General features: G+C 38.7%; 2 protein-coding genes across 2 annotated transcripts; one reads left to right on the top strand and one right to left on the bottom strand.

The window, feature by feature from the left end:
• Positions 1-96: 96 nt before the first annotated feature.
• nek8 (NIMA-related kinase 8) lies at positions 97-11,374 on the bottom strand. The gene is made up of 15 exons (XM_060888039.1): positions 11,313-11,374; positions 10,560-10,765; positions 10,060-10,292; positions 9,843-9,974; positions 9,539-9,747; positions 9,138-9,217; positions 8,160-8,347; positions 7,338-7,485; positions 6,891-6,967; positions 5,777-5,894; positions 5,478-5,628; positions 2,480-2,643; positions 2,212-2,364; positions 1,656-1,814; positions 97-629 (listed from the first exon to the last, which is right to left on the bottom strand). The coding sequence occupies exons 1-15, from the start codon at positions 11,372-11,374 to the stop codon at positions 601-603; spliced, it is 2,109 nt and encodes a 702-aa protein (XP_060744022.1). The 3' UTR covers positions 97-600.
• A 5,516-nt stretch (positions 11,375-16,890) lies between these two features.
• LOC132858008 (TLC domain-containing protein 1-like) lies at positions 16,891-23,052 on the top strand. Its single transcript, XM_060888164.1, has 4 exons — positions 16,891-17,671; positions 19,285-19,367; positions 19,681-19,763; positions 20,918-23,052. The coding sequence occupies exons 1-4, from the start codon at positions 17,466-17,468 to the stop codon at positions 21,317-21,319; spliced, it is 774 nt and encodes a 257-aa protein (XP_060744147.1). The 5' UTR covers positions 16,891-17,465; the 3' UTR covers positions 21,320-23,052.

The following is a 23,052-nucleotide window of genomic DNA, read 5'->3' as shown; positions in this document are numbered from 1 at the left end:
AATAATAAACTATTCTTTAAGCTGATTCAGAAAATAGACACTTTTTTTGGTTTGCACAGAAACTCCTTTTAGTTATTGTATGTATTTAAAAACATTTATTTGAATATTTCTGTTCTTTTGGTGTACAAAAGTTTAAAAAAGTTATAGATAGCATGATGCAATTTATAGAAAGAACAAAGAACGTAACAAATTTTTTTTGGAATTCCGCTGTTACATGTTAGTTCTGTCACATACTGTTTCATAATAATCCTACAGGACCGGTCTGACTTCCTGCGAGTGTGTTATATAATTACTTTGTGATTGTATAGCAGCAAACTGACAATCCCAGAGCTGAAGCGTTCACAGACGTTATTCATAAAAGATTTTGCCTTCAAGCATAAACCACACTATATGTTATAATTTCAATTGGATATATAAACCTATAAGCCTTCATAATCCATACAATAGTACCTTTGATGTTATTGCACTTTCCATAAATTGTCATAATGCCTTGAAATTCTTTGGCAGTCCACTTCCTTCCAAGTCTTTAAAAGTCATTGTGACTAATTGCTCTGAATGTTTGTTGTCTGTCTGTTCTCTTATACCATTGAGGTATACGGGTCACTTAGGGCCAGGGTCTTCAAAAAAGGCTGTAAAAGAGAGTGTCATTATTAGTGAAAGCAACAGTTGATGTGTATATTGAACATTTATCTATCTATCTATCTATCTATCTATCTATCTATCTATCTATCTATCTATCTATCTATCTATCTATCTATCTATCTATTCAAATTCTTTTAATATTACAGAAATATAAAACTGGAAACAACTCAGTCAATTATTTATATATCTTTAAAACTGCAAACTAAGTTATTCCTCTTGTTTATATTTCACTCATTGTACATTTAAAAAGCCCCTGACTCCAGCAGGAAAGTCACCAAACATGATAGTCCTGTTTTCATTGTATTCCTGGGGACAAAGCATGTCTACATTCAAATACGGCACATTTAGTAAGAAGCCATTGAAGCTTTATGGGACCTAAACAAAGTGCAACTTGTGTTACACTGCTACTATTGTCAACTGAGCACAACAGACATCATTAACAATCTGAGGCCCTGGTGCAAAGCTTCAAACCCAACAAAACCTGCACAATCTGCTAGTGCCTTCCTGCTCAGAGGTTTGGGATCCAGAAAGTTCTTAATAATATAATTCCAACTGTGTGGAGTGATTTGCTAATTCTGATATTGCTAGTGCTATTTCTATAACTTTTCAGGTTTTAATAACATGTAGAAATTAATGTCTACTGATTAACGCTGTTATAATAATTTTATAAAATGGACAATATAAGTATCATAAAACGAATATTCAGATATATCAATATTCAGCGTATGCTTTAACATATGAGAAGAAATTTCTAACCAACAAGAAAATATTTCATTAAAGAATATTATTCATCTTTCACTAGTTCCTCTTCCTTTACTTAAAATACTGAAAACCATCAACATTTTTTGTTTCAATATATAAAATATAGACTTTGGTATCTGGTTTATATTTTTTAATCTGAATAAAAGATCCCAAATTCTTGGAGCTGTACTGTAAGGCTGCTGTTACTCATAGACGTGGATGATTCCAGAGTTTTCTAATGGAATGTCAAAAGACATATTATGCTACATTACGTTTTACAGCCAAGAGTGTGTTGCCATGGCAACAAGCCACTGATGTAACTGTGAATGGGTGACTCTCATCAAGCTGCACTGCCTTCGGTATCCCAGAATCCTCTTCTTTCCTTCCAAGGCGCCCACGGGCTCCTTTTCCCCAGGTATACACCTCACTTTCTAAAGGACAAAAGACATCAACGCGGTAAAACATCACACGGTAATAACATCTTAGTAACCAATATCTGCAATATCTAATAACTAATGTCTGCATTCTTGAGACAATTCTGTCTAAAGCATTATCTCATTCTGCCTTTAAGAAGACTAAAACATGACGCTGCTTAATGGTCCTGACTAAATCATTAAGCACATAGAGAGTGACCTAGAGCTGAAACAAAAAGATTCTGATGTACCAAAAGATTTAATACAACTAGCCAACAGGGACAGAAACATAATACAATTATTTGTACTAATGGTTTGTAACAATATCTGTCACAAAAGACAAAACAATTTCTCTCCGAATCTCCTGATACCACAGCCACTGTTAAGTCTTTATGATACCGGGTTATTTTAGTACCTGAACCAACGGCCAGAGTGAAGGCGTCTCCGCACGCTACCATGGTGATGCCCTGCAGCCCTGGCACTCGGAAGGGCACTCTGCTGTTGCGGCGAGAGCTGCAGCCAAGCTGCCCATGCTGGTTACTGCCAAATGTGAAACACTGACCTTTCTCTGGGTTTCAGGGCACATTTGCAACAGAAATCTGGTTGAAATCTCTCATGCTGGATCTGTGATAACTGTACAAAAAGATAAAAAAGATCACTAGTCTGATGGATCCTCGTCTCACCGGTGACCGAGGCGGAGTGGGCCGTTCCGATGTCGATGTACACAATCTTCTCAACGTTCAGTGGGGACGACTGAACTGGCTGGAACGTGTGGACCTCTTCTACCTCACAACATGAGGGGGTCTCCTCTGTGTAGTTGGTGGTATCCAGGCCTAGCTTGTTAAACCTGTAAGTGGACACATATGACTGGTCTTTAGAAAAGAAAATGTCATTTGAACTTGATCTGCTCATATTGGTTAGCAGCAAACATGAGTCTTAATTAAACATACGTATGAATTTATTAGACAATACTTAATAGGATAATCATTCATATGTATCAGTCAGTAAAGACAATGTGGGTGATTAACTGTGGAAAGGTCATTTCCCTGTGATGATTGATGCTTTTCTCAGTGACACAGCAAGCATTACAGGAATATAAGCATAACAACCAGAACTAGTTGGTCAAGGAAATACTAGTTGGTCAAGGAAATACTGCAGGATGATACTGGGACAGTGCCTCAGGGGTTTCAGCTCATGCATTGCAAAAAGATCTTTTTGTTTTATAATGTTGCCAAAGTATGGGGGCACGGTGGCTTAGTGGTTAGCACGTTCGCCTCACACCTCCAGGGTCGGGGTTCGATTCCCGCCTCCGCCTCGTGTGTGTGGAGTTTGCATGTTCTCCCCGTGCCTCGGGGGTTTCCTCCGGGTACTCCGGTTTCCTCCCCTGGTCCAAAGACATGCATGGTAGGTTGATTGGCATCTCTGGAAAATTGTCCCTAGTGTGTGATTGTGTGAGTGAATGAGTGTGTGTGCCCTGTGATGGGTTGGCACTCCGTCCAGGGTGTATCCTGCCTTGATGCCCGATGACGCCTGAGATAGGCACAGGCTCCCCGTGACCCGAGGTAGTTCGGATAAGCGGTAGAAGATGAATGAATGAATGAATGAATGTTGCCAAAGTCCGAATGGTCAAGATGTCAAAGATCTTTTGTTAATAAAAAATATGTTTAGCTTACAGGTTAATTGACGTTTTCCAAAGAAAGTGAAGTCTAATCTGAAGCTGTGTCACAAATGCCATGCTAACCAGTATATATTATATACATGAAAATGTATCAATCACTCAATCTCAATTTGTGCTATATGTAAATAACAAGTGACTGTGCAGCAGCTCACCAAATCTCACCAAAACAAATATACTTAAATGACATTTTTGCTTGTCGTTTGCTCTTGCACTTTAGTGGCACCTTTTCTGAGCCACCGCCTTTTAGAGTGACTGCTTTATGTTCCAGGAATCCTTCATGTCTGTGCTACCTTCAGGCTCTTCCTGTCACAGCTAGTCTTTAAGAAGTCCTGGCTTTCACTCTGTGCACAAAGTACACCTTCTTAAATCATTACAGCATAAGATTATATCTAATAATCCGTTATTTCTCGTTCTCTGTCTGTTGAGTTATTCCTGTTGTACCAGTGATCATGACTCCTTCATCCTTCTGGTCCTACCTGATCCATCCTGATGAACCCATTACTTGGAGTCTCACACAAGTGACTGTCAGGACAGATGAACATGTGCATGGTTCCACATAGACACCCTAATACGGATGGATGTTCTTTTAGCTAACCTTTAGACAGCAATTCCTAAGAACAGTTTGAACACACACCCATCACTAAACTGTGAATAACTTCAACTTTAACTGCAAGAAAGTCAAATAATTCTTATACTCAATTTCCTTTTAACAGGAAGCAATACAATACTCTATAATCTACAGTTATAGAAGAGAAATGATTTATAATCACGCTTCACCTAGAAGAGGATGTTTTCGCTTCCCTTCTGAGTCTGATTAATCCAAACTTTCTTCATCCTGTCGCTGCAGGGAGGTTTTCCTTGCTGCCGTTGCCTCTGGCTTGCTCGTTACATATCATTTTAAATAACAAAATGTATACCCAGGTTTCTCTAAAACTGTTTTGGGAAAATGTCCATTATTAAAAGCGCTACACAAATACAATTTCACCAGACTTTCAGCAAAACAGAAACAGCAGCACCCTCTGGTGGCTGTATAGCTCTCACTGCATCCACACAGTATCCTTTGGCTGCTTAGAGCAGCAGGGCTATTCAATTAGTTTGTCATGGGGCCAGTTCATGAAAAGCATCCCAAGTGAGGTCTGGAGAAGTCTGGCTTGCAATATGAGTGAAGACACAACAATATAGGAGCCCATGTGTTGTGTTTTCGCACCATAAGACACCAGGTTTTTTCCCCCTACATTTAAACATGCTTGTGATGTACAGAATTATGAAACTGCATTACATCATCAGTGCATTGTAAGATGCCCATGTAAACTTTTTTCTACATTCAAATGGGTAAATCAGCAAGACGTATCACACTCCTTTACAATTTATCTCATTTAACTGAGACTTAAGTGCACATAATAAAAAAGTTCACAATATGGAAAATATCATTGTTTCATGGTATTTTTTTGTCAAACTAAATTATTTTAGTATGTCTATTTAAACTACTACTGCCATCTCTATAATAATTGGCAAACATTTAGGCTGCCTTCTAATGAGAGAAATTAATGAGCAGTGAAATCGGGTGCACAGGTATACATTGTCTGCGCAATACACATACAGTGGTGCAGGTGCTGGGCGTGTGAGGGATGTGTGATTACTCGTTTTAATGGTATTTATGTGTGAGAATGACGAACAAAGATTCTCATCCGTCATCATCCTGTCAGTCATCGCGTCTCACAGGAGAGGCTGCTCATGAGACTCGCCTAACATCACGTGACTCCTGCTCTGTGCCACGACTGCGGCTCGTGCTGAATGGAACAGACGCCCATCACTTCAGAACTGTAGGGTCCGTTGTCCGACTGAAATAATTTTATTCTAGCGATGTCTTTTTTCACACTTGAAGGGCCGGAACAAATCACCTTGCTGGCCGATTGAGATGGAGTGTGAATGTTCAGAACTTAACAGATTGCACATATTTAAGAGAATTTATAAAAGTGTTTGGTGCTGTTGAAGTTTTATACCTGTTGCTGCCACATGCTAGGATCTGGTGTTGAGTGCTCACGATCATGGAGCAGTCAACCCCACACAACACTCGCTGGGCTTCGAAATCTACTGGGATATTCACCTGCTGTGGGGCATTGTGGGAATCCTGAGTGCCCAGTCCTAGTCGACCTGCAAGGGAAGCAGGGGCGGTTTTGAGAGAGAGAGAGAAAGAGAGAGAGAGAGAGAGAGAGAAAGAGAGAGAGAGAGAGAGAGAAAAAGAGAGAGAGAGAATGTAGAGTTACTCGATCAGGTCAGCTTATAGCTCATGTTAATGTACCATTGTCTCCTCTTCCCCAGGAGAAGACCTCCCTCTCGTTGGTCACAGCCAGCACATGGGAGGCGCCACAGGACACCTGAACCAGCTCATAGCCCAGAAGAGCCTCCACTATTTTGGGCTACACGAATACAGACAAAGACAGAAGGAGAAAAAGCAACATGAAGGTTTAATCTGTTCTATAAATATATGGAAAGTAAAAATCTGAAACAGTGACTGTGTTTAACAATGTTTACTGTTAAACAAGACTACTGACATTTACATTTACAACAGATCTAATTATCCAAGTGTTCTTTATCTCTATTAAAAACAGTTTAACTGACTAATTAAACTTGTTAGTTACACTAAATGCTATAAGCAGACAATTGCAGTGCAGTTACTATCTATTTATGTATTCTGCTGCTAGAACCCTGTATTTTAGTTCTAAAATTATAGAGCCCTCAAGTCAGTGTGTTAGTCAGGAATTGGCCTGGACTTTTTCCTGTTTGGACACTAGGGGGACATTGTTGCAGTTTGTTTATCTGTGCCATGTGTCTTTGTTTTGTTTTTTTTGTACCAGGTGTGTAAGTCCAGCCCTTTCCTTATCTGTCCCGTCTCTGCACATCTGTTCCTTGTGTTTCAATGATTGTCACCCCTATTTTTACTGGTTGTCTTGCGTCTGTTTTTTTGCAGAGTCCTTGTCTTTGGTTCACTTCTCTGTCTCAATGTCTCAGTGTGCCAGTGCCAGTCTCAGTGCCAGTGTCTGCCTCAGTGTCTGCCTCAGTGTCTGCCTCAGTGTCTGTGTGTCTGTTTCTGTGTTTCCGTGTTTTGTGTTTCCAGTTTTCTAGTGTTTCTAGCCCTTTGTTATTTTTTCCCTAAATGAATCCCTACACTTGGGTCTGTATTTTATCTGTTAAGACACCTGACAATTAGGAGAAATAAAATTTATGTATTTGACAGACACCTTTATCCAATGCAGATAAATGATACAATCAATCAGCAAACAGTTCAGCATTTGAGAGTTAGAGGTCCAGACCCAGGGTCCAGCACTGGCTATTTGGAAGTCCTTGGGTTTAAACCTCACACACTTCTCAAATACTAACTCTGAAACCTTTAACACTAACTAGAAAACACTTACCTGTGTTATGTCATTGTAATTTCCATGTCCAAGACACCCATTGCTTCCACTTCCAAATGTCATAATTATGCCTCTGTCTGTAAACAAAAGGAGAAGAGAAGAGAATTAACCGCCCATGACAAAAGGTGAACTGGGATTAGGATTGAACAAAAACAGAATAATCCTAAAAAAAAGCATTAATCTGTCATCTGTAATAAACTGTAAGGGAAAAGCAAATGAACTGTGAGAGCAGATCTTTAATGCTGTGTTGAGCTAAAAGCTGTTTCAGTGAAAAACAGATTTCATATTGTAAGTGAGGAATGTGACTAGACTTGAGTTGGAATATTAAACCAAAGAGTTTTATCACTTTAATGTAATGGTAAATTAAGCTTTAGCATTTTATCCTACTTTTATTTGAACCTATTTTAGCATTTAAACCTTGTTTCTTGCACTGTTTTTGTTGTGTACCTGTCATGCAGGTTGTAAAGAGGTCTCCACAGGAGACAGATTTGATGGTGACACCAGACTGACCCTCTAGGAAGCGAGAGACAAACTGGGGCTGCATCTGCTCCAGACCACCGGGTAGAGAAGCCTCGCCGCAGCCCACAGTCGGAGCCTGTGACAGGGACACATCAAAAGATAACCGAGTCAGAAACGAGTCAAAACATTTCAACAACATACTTCTTCAAAAGAAGGTGACGTTAAGAAGACCATCTGAAAAAAATGTATTTTCAATTCAGTTCAATTTTATTTGTTAATACTCGACAGTGTCAAAGCAGCTGTATAGAAATCTAAATATTCTGGATAAAAAATGACATAGTTTAAATTTATAGGCCCAGCAGTGGCACCTTGGTGGACTTGGGAATCAAACTCATGACCTTCCGATCAGTAGTCCAACACGTTAACCACTAGACTACCACTTCCATTCACACACTAAACACACAATCATCTACCCCAGTCTAATGGCATGCTGTGGAGGAAACCGAAGTATCTGAAGTAACCGAAGAAACCTTTTTCTGCCAAATATTATGCAGTCCATTCCAGCCTTGCATATGTCCAGTCTGTTTGAAGCTTTTGGGATTCTGCCAGTGGCAGGTGTGAGCACAGTCAGGAGTATCAACAAGAGATGGAGGGAAGACAACAAGGACGGATAGACTTTATTCCATATTCACTGCTATTTATAACATTTCACCAGAACACTTTTACCTTTCAACTCTCAGAGAATCATAACTCTAGAGTGGTATAAATTCTGTGAACACGGGATGCAAAGCTGGACTCTGACCAACTAACCTCCCAAGTGATAAGGCGTCCTGATTTGGTGACACCCATCTTTTGTGTGCGGCCCAGTGAAACCTGCACCACCTCAGTGTTGAGCATGGGCAATCGGAGTGGCGTGGAGATGCCACTGCCCCACGTATACACCGACGACAAGGGCAGAGAGTGCATCATCTTGGTCGAAATTAAGCTTGACAAACCACCTGGAGAAAAAAATGACACCCAAAATTACACCTTATGTTCATGCTTGTTTCAACTATACTATTGTTATTAGTAGTAGTAATTTTTATTACTTGATATTATTCATTCATTCATTCATTCATCTTCTACCGCTTATCCGAACTACCTCGGGTCACGGGGAGCCTGTGCCTATCTCAGGCGTCATCAGGCATCAAGGCAGGATACACCCTGGACGGAGTGCCAACCCATCACAGGGCACACACACACACACTCATTCACTCACGCAATCACACACTAGGGACAATTTTTCCAGAGATGCCAATCAACCTACCATGCATGTCTTTGGACCGGGGGAGGAAACCGGAGTACCCGGAGAAAACCCCCGAGGCACGGGGAGAACATGCAAACTCCACACACACAAGGTGGAGGCGGGAATCGAACCCCGACCCTGGAGGTGTGAGGCGAATGTGCTAACCACTAAGCCACCGTGCCCCTACTTGATATTAATAATAATAAAATAATAATAAAGATTACAAAAAAAAAACATTTACCAGGCTTAAAACTGAAAAAAAAAAATACATTCAATGAGAATGGTAAAATAACATATAACATAATCTATCAAAAAAGCACTGATAAATATAAAGGTAAAATTTCATTCATTCATTCATTCATTCATCTTCTACCGCTTATCCGAACTACCTCAGGTCAGGGGGAGCCTGTGCCTTAAAGGTAAAATTTAAATATATGTATTATAAAACTCCCCAAAAATACCACCCTATAAAATAAAGCATTAATAAAGCCATAAAATCGAACCCCTTGTTCTTGTTCCAGTCACACGGCTGCCTGGTCTGCTGTGAGAACCTGCCTGCATGGTGGACAGCGGCTTTTCAATTCTGTTTGGAAAAAGTTATCCAGTGAATATATTTATCAGTATAGAATAGAAGCCTTTAATTTGTCACATATACGTTACAGCAGAGATACATTTTTTCTTTGCATATCCCAACTTTGGAAGCTGGGGTCAGTGCGTAGGGTCAGCTATGATACAGCACCCCTGGAGCAGTGAGGGTTAAGGGCCTCAATCAAGGGCCCAACAGAGGCACCTTTACAGTACTGGGGCTTAAACCCCAATCCTCAACCCAGAGCCTTAACCACTTTAGCCACCACTGCCCCAATTTGTTAATGCGTGGTTTGCAAGGTTATGCAAGCTGTCCAACCTGCGCATACGGACATTGCCAATGTCAGTGTAGAGGTTCAGCAGGGGCCGGATGCAGATGGGATTGGCCATGATTTCGTTGAGCTGTGGCCGTTTGGATGGGTCCAGGTTAAGCATGTTGAGGATAAGCTGTCGCAGTTCCGGGCTGTAGCGGTCTGAAATCGGGGCGAATGTACCGCTCATGATTTTTAAGACTAAGGCAGGTAGATTCTGAGAACAGAAAACAACTCCTCTCAGACTCTCACTATACAAGTTCAGGCAGAAGTTATATGGTTTGAGACAAATCAAGTATAAAATTCTCTTACAGCTGCCTCAAAAGCTCTTTTGAGGCTGGCAAGTTCATAGAGCACACAACCCAGAGCCCAAATATCACTTTTCTGGTTGTACGGTTTTCCTTCACACAATTCAGGAGAGATGTAACAAGGGGTTCCAACCACCTGCAATTACAAGAACATTTATTACAGCACAAATATACTTAATGGTTGCAAAGGGAATTGGTGTAAAGATACACAAGGCACTTACAGTGTAAGCTTTGCTCTTGCTAACTAGTATTTTGGAGATCCCAAAGTCACCTATTTTGACTATCATCTGGTGCTTGTCCAAAAGAATGTTCTGGGTTTTAAGGTCTCGATGAAGAATAAGTTTGTTGTGAACGTGGTAGAGGGCCAGTAAGATCTGCACAAAGAAATGCAGTATGGTGTCTTCATCCAGCAGGGAATTGCATCTCTTCTGGATGTAATCAGCAAGAGTTCCACCTAAAATATACAGGACAGGTAACAACAAATACAGATCAAAAACTCTGATCTGCTCCGAACAACAAAAAATAAAGGCATTTAATTAATTTATGTATAGCAGCTTGTTATCCAGCTCAATTAATGGGTTGAATCTGGCCATATTACAGAATTACATTGTTTTTACTCATTACATTGATCTAAGTTCTCATTTTCTCCAAAGGCCAAAGTTTAAAAAGTTTTTGTAAAAAACAAAAACAAAACAAAAACAAAAACCTGGAAACGTGTTACCTGGTGCATATTCCATTGCGATCATGAGTGCCTTGTCCTCAAGGAAATTTTCATAATACTCGATTATGTTGGGGTGGTTGAGTAACTTGAGAACTTGGCACTCATTCTGCGCGGCAAGACGCTCATCCCTGGTCATCTGCTCCACTGGGATTTCTTTCAGTATGACCAAAGCACCATCAGTTCTCCGACGACAAAGGTGCACGATTCTGTCCGAAAGAAAAAGACAAGCTAATGTTCAAAGTGAAGGTAAAAATCTGGTCTTCATCTTTATAAGAGACTTTATCTGAAATCAGACCATTCAATTATGTACTGCACTACAGAGGTCGTGTATCTAATATATTTCTCAAAAGAAATCGTTCTTTACAGACTAAATGCACCTGTATATCAACCTTTCTTTCTAAAGAAGCCACAGAGGAGTGAATTATTGATCAGGCTCAGATTACAGAATCCTCAGGCATGCATAGGATAACCTGCATGTTAACTAACATCTAATAAAATAGATTAGGTCAAATATAGGAATATGGAATATGCTAAAAAAAAAAAAAAAAAAAGACAAGCTTGTGTATGGGGGAAAAGCCCAGGATCTGTTTTATAAGCCATCAATAACAATCCTACTTAAGAATAAAGCACGCGCGCAAAAGTACAGTAACTTTTTAGTTTAAAAATAAAACATTTGCAAGCTGTCGAATGGATCTATATGTAAAAGACGGCATTTAGAAAGGAGCGGATTTAACGTGTTTATCTTTGCATTACCCGAATGCTCCTCTACCGACCACTTTGATTTTCTCGTACTTCTCCATCTTGCTGTGAATCATCGCATCGCCTGCGACGTCGCTAAGCAACGCTTCCTGTATCCATACGGAACGCGAGAAAGGACAAATTTAGGTTAAACCTGGAAAATTCTCCGCGTTCAGGAAATCAAAACAAACAAACAAACAAACAAACAAACACAAAAGGCACTACTAATGCATAGTTACATTTTTAGACAAAGTATTTTCTTTAAAGCATAGCATGTTCATGATAAATGTAAAAAAAAAAAATTGAGACAATGAGATTTTAACTCTAATCACTATTCACTATTCAGTAATACTTTAATAACATTCTAATATAGACATTTATTTTTTTTTAATGGGAATAATCTTGGAAATTCTTTTATTTACAATTCAATTCAATTCAATTTTATTTATATAGCTCTTTTTTACAATGGACATTGTCTCGAAGCAGCTTTACAGAACATAAACATAGAACAAAAAGTTATTATAAATATGAATATAATACAAAATTCAAGATTAATATTAGATATATGTAAATGTGTTTGTATTTATCCCCAATAAGCAAGTCTGGGGTGACTCATGTGACTGTTGGGAGGAAAAACTCCCTTAGTTGGTAAAGGAAGATCCTTAATAGGAACCAGACTCAAAGGGGAACCTCATCCTCATATGTACACACATATTGACACACAATCAGTGACACTGGAGCACCACAGGAGACTGTGTTCTCTCCTGTACTGTTCACCCTATACACATCTGAGCTCTGCCATACACAGAAACACTGTGATATTCGGCTGTGTCAGGGATGGTCAGGAGGAGGTGAACAGACCCGATTAAAGACTTCGTGAGGTGGTATGAGTCCAACCATCTGCAGCTGAACACCTCCAAGATCAAAGTGACGGTGATGGATTTTTTAGAAACAAACCACTATCTCAAAGTTTGTCAATACATGGAGTTGATGTGGAGATGGTCAGGAACTACAAATATCTGGGGCTGCAGCTGAATGATAGGCTGGACTGGACCACAAACATGGATATTCTCCTCAGAAAAGGACAGAGCCATCTATACTTCCTTAGGAGGCTTGCATCCTTCAACATCTGCAAAAACACGTCTTTTACCAATCTGTGATCATCAGTATGCTTTAAAATGTTGTGGTGTGCCGGGGTGGTGTTATGCCCCGTCTAGGGGTGAAGGCGCAACATGAAAGGGTACGAGGAAACAGAGGTAACTGAAAGAACAATATTTTAATGAGAAGAACAATTTCACAACTGGGGGTATGTCTTCAGGAGCCGACAAGGCCAAAATAACAAATAAAAACAGCTCATTATTGTACCCTTTAACTTCCCTACTTGGCAAACAAAAGAAAAGAAAATACAATCACTTCCCTAACTCCCTGAACAAAAACACAATCAATAAAAGGTTCAAACAAAAATGCCATTGGTCTCTCTACCTCCCCAATAATACTATATACAAATATTTACAGGTTAGCTAATAAGTTCAAACAGGTGCAATCCAGAATCGAAGTCAAAAGAACAATCAGTAGTCAGCATTAACAGGAATGGCTAAACACACGAATACAACAAACAACTCTAACACAATATTAGCTAGCAGCAAACGAGTAACCAAACACAGCAAATGAGCCAAAAGGCTAAAACAGTTAGAGGTGGTGGAACCTTTTATAGGCCGCTGGGAGTCAGCTGACCAGGCAGGGCATGGTACCAGGTAAACCTCAGGAACCAATCGGTGTTCATCCTGCACAGAAACACAGACACCCCCCCCAAACAGAAAACAAAAATAGACAAGGACGTAACACCCCATACACAAGAATAAACATCTTTTCATCATGTTTATGAATACATTCTCGACAGAGAATCAGCAATAACATTATCTTTGCCCTTTTTAGCTGCAAAAAGATATTGGACAGACTGGAGAGGCTGAGGTTGGGACAGAGCTGGACTCACTGCAAACGACCCTTGACAGACTGCTCCACAACCTAGATAACACCCACCACTCTTTGCACAGCACATTCAACAGGCAGAGGAGTGTGTTCAGTGGCAGACTGCTGTCTCTGTCCTGCTCCACTACAATACTGAGGAACCTTTTGTCCCCCTGGCCATTAGACTGTTACATTTTACATCTATCTATCTATCTATCTATCTATCTATCTATCTATCTATCTATCTATCTATCTATCTATCTATCTATCTATCTATCTATCTATCTATCTATGTGAGCCAGTTGTCTTCCTGGCAGAGGAAACTCATGTGGATACATGAAGAACACGTACAGACCTCGATCTCACGATCAAACTGGGAACCTTGGAGTCGGCAGCAATGCTCGACTCTGTGGCACTGCACCTAGACATATCATTATTAATAAAATGGTTTTATTACTAGATTTCATGAAATAATAGAGCAGCTGCATAATAACTCACCAGCTGGTACATATATGTCATGGTAGTGCCTGACAAGATTTTGCTCAAATCCCTGACTGGATATTGTTGTCTTTGATTGGACAATGCTGGATTTTTTAGCAGGGTTATGATACACTACATACAGTCTAATACAGTATGACCCTATAGCTGAGTCAGCTGAAGTGTTGATTAGATATAATCTATAGACCTGAGAGTCTGCATAGGACATGAGGCTTAAACATAAATCCACCTAAATTCTGCATTTACTGGGGTAAATTGTCACAGTGACTAATATTTTTGCAACAAAGCATAGCATATTTATTAGGAAATATCAGTAAGCAATTAAAGAGGTGGAGATTTCCAGTGATACTGTTCCACTGCATGCTTTAGTTCAATGGATCTCTCAGTTTCAGTAAGAACAACAGCTCTGTACATTCCTTGCCAATGACTGAGCCGTAGAACCAACACACAACACAGAAATATGCAACCAGACAGTCTTAGGCTGCAAAAGTTCATCATGAACTTTCATACAAACACAATTAAAAAATCACTTGTATAATGCTTCTAATATTTTGAGACCTAAATTAACTTATTACATAAATGATTGGCTCTACTAATCATTGTTATTTATATATACTGGTTAGTGCTTCTCATTTACACAGACCATAGATCAGTCATCACTCATTGTTGGGGTGGAAAATGCTTTGTGAGCAAATCCTGGAGGCTTAGCACATTCCTCCTCAATGAGCATTTTTTGTAAAGCTAAAGTAAGCTTAGTTAATTATAGATGCTATGATTCATTATTAAGTACTGTGTGAACATGTGCATGTGTGTTTATTAGTGAATAAACTTCATAATGAATGCCGGTTACATAATTGCACTTTTTGGCCATATAGTATACAGTTATAGAAGGGAAAAGATTTGTAATCACACTCTCCTTTGTCACTTTGATGAGAATAGCTTCCTTTATAAATCTGGGTCCTCTCAAGGTTTCTTCCTCATGTTGTCTCAGTGAGTCTTTCCTCAACTCTTGCTCAAAAGGGACACATTTTCCAATGCAAAATTTATATCCTGAATTTAAACATTTCTGTAAAACTGCTTTATGACAAAGTTGTTAAAGCACTATACAAGTAAAACTGAAATAAATGAAATTATTGTAAATGATTCCTAAAAACTTATTTGAAAACATAACAGTGTGCTTCTACACACCAAATAGTAACACAGCAGACTTGATTTCTTTAGACATGACTGAAATAATATCTGCAGAGCTGCAGAACAGTAGTTGTTGGCCATAGAGTAGCACAGAGAGAGAATCTCTATGATTGTAATTGTCTGTATCAGATAACAAGCTGTTATGGTTACTGAAACCAATAATCACACCATTTCATAGCATGTTTCTGTCATTTAGTTTCATTGTTATTGTATGTGCTAGTTATACTAAATACATTAGTGTCCGTGTCTAATGAATGACAAACTTTCTCATGCACTGATCCCCACAATGACCACAACTGATAAAGAGCTGTTGGTCCTTGGCAGCCTTGAGGTCTTTTTAGGTTTTCTATATGAGAGAGAGAGAGAGAGAGAGAGAGAGAGAGAGAGAGAGAGAGAGAGAGAGAGATGATTCAGCTAATTAAAGCATACAGACCAGAGATTTTCTGAGGTTATGGAGGTTAGAGTCCACTGTGTCCATTATAGACCCTAAAACTATGCTTTTAATCCCTCGTGTTTTATTTTGCCGGCTAATATAATATAAATAAATAAAGGGAAATAAATGAATAAAGTAAGAAAAAAAGAGGATCTTTATTATAATTTTTTTAATTATAAACAACATTAGTTAACCTTAGTTTAATATTAGTGCTAAAAATAAAAAACAAATCCTGGCTGTTGTTTGTAAGAGTATGATTTTTAGCTAAGGTGAAAAAATAACTCCTTTCGTTTTTATGCCTGTTTTTTTTTTGGTTTTGTTCTGAATGTACTGTTCATTAATGAAATGACTCAAACACACTTTCTTTACTTACTGATGAATAACATTAATAACCTACTTAGTGAAGAGGGCAATACATCCTCAGGTGTGTTTGTGCTGCCCTCTTGTGCCTATTTTACATTCCCATTGATAATATCCAGACCATGGATTCATTCAAAATAAATCAATGTCCTGTGATTTATGCTCTAATTTATTTTGACTCATTCAGACAAGTATGAAAAATTCATAGCATGACTGACAGCTACGATGAGAGTGAAGGCTAACTAACACATGCTTCCTCTGAGACACATTAAGGCATGTTTTTGGATCTGTTGCTTATGCTGCAGCACTGCACAGAAAGGCACAGAGCTAAAATATAGAGGGAGTGGACTGGGCAAGTACTTGTGGTCTTCATTGGTGAGCCTGTGCCATTACCAAAATGGGTTTGATAGCTCCAGATCACAATGACTGACACATGCAAGGAGCTCTTCACCAGCTTTCAAAGAAATCCCTGGATCCTGGAGCTCCTGCAACAGATTTCAGGCATTGGAGCTTTGGACTTGTTGATTTTTTTTCAGCTATATTGGTAAACTCTCTCTAGATGTTAACTCTCTGATTTGCACAGGATTTTTTTATATAAATGTATTACTTTAAAGTTCTATCTATCTATCTATCTATCTATCTATCTATCTATCTATCTATCTATCTATCTATCTATCTATCTATCTATCTATCTATCTATCAGTGTAAATCACTTGGAGAAAAGGCATTATTATTATTATTATTATTATTATTATTATTATTATTATTATTATTATTATTATTGTTATTATTATTATTAATAATAATAATAATAATAATAATAATAATTATTATTATTATTATTTATTTGTTTCTTTGTTTGTTTGTTTGTTTGTTTGCTTGTTTGTTGTACTTTTTTAAGGCTTTGAGACTGAGCCTGTGCTCATTGTTTAGCTACTGCTTGTTCATCATGCATGACGTATGACGAGTCTCATCACCCTTCCCCCACTGAAAGGGAGTTGTGACTTGGGTTGGGGGTGGTGTGTGTGTGTGTGTGTGTGTGTGTGTGTGTGTGATCATAGTGGTTCTTTATGACACACACCCGACACTCATACATAGGCACACTTGCTATCTGTCTCTCTCTTTCAGAAAGTGGGTGTTAGATTTAAATGACAAAATGTGCTTGTAAGAGATCATTTCTGCAGCACCTCATTGGAATTCACCACTGACAGCCTCTGTGTCTCGTGACAATGCCTGCAATTTGTCCATGACATATAAACAACACATTGTTGTGTGGAAACAATCAGCCATTTTGTCTTGCTGTTTCAGAGCTTTGAAAAAAAAAAGATGGCTTCTGGCTCAGACATCCCTGTTATTATTTCATGAAATAATGCGACGTCGCTCCTCCTTGGTTCCTGGCCATTTTTGAGCATACACCCCTCCCTTTTCCCTTCTCTTGTCTCCTCTCTCTTCTCCACTCCCCCTCTTTTTCCATCACCCCTCTCACACCATTCAGCCTGCAGAAGCTGCAGCAGCAGCAGTCTTCTCGACACAAGGGAGGAGTATAATGCACAGAAGTAAGACTCCCTCTCTACCTCAGGGAGCTGGAAAATGTGAGACAATGTGTGACGGCTAATAAGGAATATAAAAAGGGGCCAAGAGAGACCAAACAGCGAAAGGATAGCCCTAGGAAGCCCAGAGCACACCACAGGGGACCTTACAAAGGAAGGCGGGAGACGATGGATGGAATATTGTTGAAGGTGGACCAGAACCCTGTTCTCTCTGTGTTGTTGTTCTCTCTCATGTTCAGGGTGGTCCATCACCTCCTAAGGAAGCTTCCTCTGCCTAAAGTAGTGATGCATGATGAGCTCCGGTCCTGGAAGTGGAGAAACCTCAGTGTGTCTCTGGTCCATTCACTGCTCACCGGCCCATGGGCCATCACCTGGTAAGAGACACTGATTCATGTGGTCGATGGTGGGGAAATGCTTGTGTGTGTGTGTGTGTGTGTGTGTGTGTGTGTGTGTGTGTGTGTGTGAAAATTTGGGATTGATAAGGTATAGTTTCACTGATATTACAGGGATGGAGTTGGAGTTGTTTAATGCTGATTTGGTTAATTCATAAATGATAATGAAAGTATAAAATAGCAAGTGTTTCATTTCAATGGATGGTGGTATATTAGCATCTGTGCCATCTGTAGCCTAGATCTTTTTTATAATGTATGTATGAAACTCTTTGGGAATGAAGAAATAGAAGTCTTAAGTAAAAAGAGAGAAATCTGGAATCCTAGGGAAATGAAAGAGGGAAATCTGGAATCCTAACATAAAGGCGTGGAAGCCTAGTGGTTAAGGTGTTGGACTACACATTGGAAGATGAGTTTGAATCCTAGTTCCACCAAGCTGCCACTGCTGGGCCCCTGAGCAAGGCCCTTAACCTTCAATTATTCAGTTGTATAAAATGTAAGTCCCTCTGTATAAAGGGGTCTGCCAAATGCTGTAAATGAAATATGGGTCAGCTTATAAACAATAATATTATTGTCCTGTAAATTTTTGTTAATAAATTAAAAAAAAAGAATTAAGTAATTAATAATTTCCCGACTGAAATATTTTGCAACATTCTGCAAATTACTTATTTTACTATAATAATCATAGATAAAATTTACCAATGTTTGTTATTGTAATATGTGTCGATGTTTTCCTCAATGTCCATTTATTTATATCCTGGTTAAAGTAAAAAAAATAAATAAATAATGAAGGTGAGCTGGACATTCACCCTTAATCGGACATCAGTAGATCACAGTGTACCATGTGCACGCACACACACACACACACACACACACACTCATTCATTCAAATCTAGGCAGAATTTAGAGTCACCAATCTGCCTACCAGCATTTAGTTGTTTTTTTTTTGTTTTTTTTTTTGCATTTTGCAATTTTTTGCAATGCATTTTGCATTTTTTTAATTTAGCATTTTGTTTTTGAGGAAAACTAAGAACCTGGAGTAGGCTCACAAAAGACAAAACTCTACACAAACAGTAACCTGAGCTCAGAATCGAATTTTCTTTAGTGTTGTTACATCAACTGTGTTGTTGATCAATGCTGAAGATGTTTCATGCTGTTTTCTTCCTGATGTTGATTATTGTAGGTTTTCCAATAACAGCAAATGTGTAATTACTTTAATATCATAGCAATGAGTTTGTGTTAATGTCAACTCTGCAACTGTGCCCTCCATCCTAAAGACTTTCCTGGGATGGAAAACTTAAAAGATTGTTACAAGGCTGGAGAATCCTGTTATAAATCTTAATCCTGGAATTCTCCTCACAGCCTTTTTGTTTTTTTAATTCGGTATATATAGAGTTTCTATTATATAAGACCCTATTGTAAGTTGTTACTATAGAAACAAGAACTTATTAGAAGGAGAACATTAATGTAGACCTGTGCTTTACCAGGTAGATGCTACTACAGAGCATCTACATCTTATGACAGGTTAAGATTAATAGAAAGATTGTAATATAATTGTCCTGTGTAGATTTATCTGTGGTTACTTTATCACTCTGCAGTGTGAGCCTATGGCCAGAGATGCTGAGTAACATGCATTCTTTCTCCACACCAGTCTGCTACCTGCTTGTGAGTGTTTCCGCAGGTCAGTAACATCCCCATATCCACTTCAGCTTCTTAATGAAACACAATCACATGCTCCTGCTTTGTAAACTGATTACTCTTCAGCTTGTATTTCCAATACTGAGCAACGAAATTTGTGCAAAATCTACAGATGCAAAAGATTTTGAATTGAAATTAATTTCAGTAAAAGTTTCTAGTCTTCATTGATCTCATAAGATTTATTTTAATGCTGCACATGAGCAATTGCATAAAAGATCTTTAATGCAATATCTCACACTGGAAAACTGTTAAGCAAAACATAAACCTAAACTAATCCTGGGTCTTTACTGTCACAGGTTATTTTGTGCAAGATGCAGGTGACATCATATTTTCAGGACATGCCCTAGGATCATGGGAGTTCCTCCTCCATCATTTCTTGGTGAGTTGCATTTTTGCAACACAGAACAATGAAAATCTCTTCTCGGTTCTCTTGGTATGTCCTTCACAAAAAAGGAGCATTAGGAAACAATAGCAAGTGCAGCAGTATTAAGTTTAGCATTATATTATTTTATAGATGAGTCTCATGGTGTAACCTACAGTTACAGTACAGTACGTATTCACATGAGTAAAGTATGGCTATATTTGTGAGTTGAAGTAACAATGAAAATGATAATGACGGCTTGGATAAGATGCTCGTGTTCCTGGGACAGGACCTGGCACTGTGAGAGAACGTCTGGGTTAGCGACGTGACGTGTGTGATCAGACGTCTAGTGATGATGACTGGGTCAATGGATAAGTTTCATTCCTGTTTTTGGAACAAAAGCGGCCACATCATGACAAGACCTGAGAAACATTTCAATTTAATTTTAATTGACTTGCTAAACAGAATATCTACTTTGTATGGTTTATACCTGGGGTTTCTAATCTTTTTCCGGAAAGGGTTGGTGTGAGGTTTTCCTTCTAATCAAGCAGAAGCCCCACCTGATTCCACCTTTTTAACCAGTTCATTTAGGCTTTCCACAGACACAGATGTGGCTTCTGCTTAGCAAGAATGAAAACCCACACCATTCTGACCATTTCCACATAATCGTGGAATCTATTATGAATTGAAAAACAAACAAGGAAGAACAATGTATAGATTTTTACCCTTTTATAAACCTTTAAACTCTGTACAGGAAGACATACAGTACACTCCATACTATTTTATTATTAGTTTCACTGTAGATCCTGAATACTTAACTTAAAAATGCGTAAGTGTAGATTCATAAGTGTAAATTCACACTGTAGATCCTGAATGATATGCTTAAAAATTCACAAGTGATTAATAACCCAAAGCTTTAAGTTAAGGTTGTGGTAACCAGACTCGGGCATGCTAATGGAAGTACAGCACTTTATGAATCAATGAGGAATGTGCTCTTATAGAAGACTTTATAAAAATTACTGAGCTGGCAGAAATCAACAAGGAAATCTACCACACACGCCACAAATCACAAGCCACACCCTTATAATTACAATGCGTTACATTACCCCTACATAGGGCAAAAACATCTTTGATCGCATCCATGAATTCCTTCCTGTATCCCCACCCCTCAGGTGTTATGGTGCTTCCTGTACAATCTGTACAACCAGCGCTATGTGGCTGGAGCAGCAGTTGCCCTCCTGGTGGAAGTCAACAGCATGACCCTCCATGCACGGTTACTTCTGAAACTAGCAGGAGCTCAAGGGTCCAGTCTCTACAACGCCAACAAGTTCTTCAACCTCTTCACTTATGTCACCTTTCGCCTAGGTACCCAGTTTTACATAACCTATTACATCATCATCAACTTCTCCATGCTGCAACATGGCAGTTACTTCCTGATCACCGTGCTCCTCATGGACACCATGATCCTCATCTACTTCTACCGATTGCTCAGGGCTGACTTTTGGCCCAGAAGGAAGGGCCATGTCATACAGAATGGCGCTCACCGAAGCACCACTCAGCTCTTTGATGACTGATCAGAAGTTGGAGGGTAAATAAAAATCTGACAGTCTGTTTCATTACCCTCAGTACCTTTTAGACTGTGTTTTTGCCTGGTCATTTCAGTGTCTTGTATCTGGGTTGTATCCTGATAAATATCACATGATATGTACTTGTAGTTAAAGCCTCTCGAAAGATGTTTTCAGTATTACACGTTAATAGACTAGGAATTAATCAGCACATTACATTCTACTTCCTGTGCAATTCTTTATTTTCAGTTTTTCAGTCATTACAATAAAAATCAAGATTTCTGCATTCTGTTTTTAATCTCTTGCAAACGTTCTGCTTGGGGAGATGGATATAGTTACACTAATGTGATATGTGTGGCTAAAATGTGTTTCATACATCCTTTTTGAAGTGGTTGGTGGAATTAGATTTGAAATCTATTTTAAATGAATCCTGGGTGCAGTTACACATGTATTTTTATGTAGATAATCCCTATCCAGATATAATCCTTATATTCAAGACGCATGAAACAACCAAGTGTAATAAAAGTCTTTACAGAATGGTTTTGTACAGCCCAGTTCACTGGAATAGGTGTTTACCCTGAAAATCTGTGACTGCCTCTCTCTGCCTTCTCTCAAGAGCTCCTCAAGAATCTCACTGCCTCCTGAGTTTGTGCAATTGTGTTTAATGTCTAATGGGATGTGGGTAAGCTGTATGGCCTTCACTGTCAGACCTTGTGGGCCGACTTCCTGGTTGTAAACAAAACAAGCAATAATGTAGCATTGAGTGGCAGACGGTTTTAAAGCATCTTGTTATACCATTGATAATGTTCACCTTTTTCGAGATGTCTGTAATTCATATTTACAGTCAGGACAGTACATGTGTCTACTAATCTCCTGGCTGGACATTTAAATAGTCAGTTTATTACTTTGGATGTGCTTTAAAAATGCATTTCATATAGAAAAAAGAGACATATGAGACTCTCTAAGAGTCCTAGCTTTTTGACAGCTGGTTGACTCACACAATCACCTAACAAAGCAAGTTAATTCACTATGGGATTGTTGGTCATGTAAATAGGAGGTTAATGAAAATGTAGTTTATGCCAGAGGAAAACAAACTGTGCTTTATTGATATAAGTGAACAGCTAGATATAGCTAGACAGCTAATAGGTCGACCAAACAACTACACTAGCTAGAGCCAGTTGTGAATGCTACCATTTTGATTAACATGTTGATGGTCCTCAGACAAAAAGTCCTGTCCTAAACAATGTTTCACTTATTTTCAAGTATTAAAAGTACTTTTTATTGAAGGCTTGTATTCAGGAGGGTTGCAAAGTATTACAAACTGAAGGAATACCTCATTGGTGCTTTATGTTGCAGAGGTCTGTATTTTTTTTTTTTTTTTTTTGCATGTACAAAAGCACAAAAAGTTGATTTTTGCAAGAATATGTCATAAATTAACACCTGTACATATACCTTACTCATCCCTTACCATATGTATTGTGGCTTCTGGAAGTATTTCTTCCAGGTTATGTAGGTCTGTGGGTTTATTAAGTCAACATTTGAAGATTTGCATCGAGAAGTTATTCTTTATTTTTTTTTTGCATCCGGCAGGTCGGAACTGTGACTTAAACAAAAATGGTTGAGTCAAATGTGCCTTATGATGAGTCAAGACTTTGAACAGGCCTTTAGACTACAGCGTGTGAACCAGTCATTATTTATTGTGTTTGCATAAAATGATTGTGAATAAACTTGTGCTAAAATAA

The sequence above is a fragment of the Tachysurus vachellii genome, chromosome 15 (assembly GCF_030014155.1).
Source record: "Tachysurus vachellii isolate PV-2020 chromosome 15, HZAU_Pvac_v1, whole genome shotgun sequence".
Classification (NCBI taxonomy): Eukaryota; Metazoa; Chordata; class Actinopteri; order Siluriformes; family Bagridae; genus Tachysurus; species Tachysurus vachellii.
Note: the sequence above shows the minus strand (reverse complement) of the source record. Positions and strands in the feature narration are given on the sequence as shown.

Bases quoted from the DNA above. Each gene is read 5' to 3' on its own strand.
- nek8 (XM_060888039.1), bottom strand. From the start codon at position 11,374: ATGATTCACAGCAAGATGGAGAAGTACGAGAAAATCAAAGTGGTCGGT. The intron at 9,748-9,842 runs GTAAGAGAATTT...TTCTGTTCTCAG, and splicing joins AAAGAGCTTTTGAGGCAGCT to AATCTACCTGCCTTAGTCTT. The intron at 2,644-5,477 runs GTATAAAACTTC...GTCCACTTACAG, and splicing joins CTAGCATGTGGCAGCAACAG to GTTTAACAAGCTAGGCCTGG.
- LOC132858008 (XM_060888164.1), top strand. From the start codon at position 17,466: ATGGATGGAATATTGTTGAAGGTGGACCAGAACCCTGTTCTCTCTGTG. The intron at 19,368-19,680 runs GTCAGTAACATC...TTACTGTCACAG, and splicing joins GCTTGTGAGTGTTTCCGCAG to GTTATTTTGTGCAAGATGCA. The intron at 19,764-20,917 runs GTGAGTTGCATT...CCCACCCCTCAG, and splicing joins TCCTCCTCCATCATTTCTTG to GTGTTATGGTGCTTCCTGTA.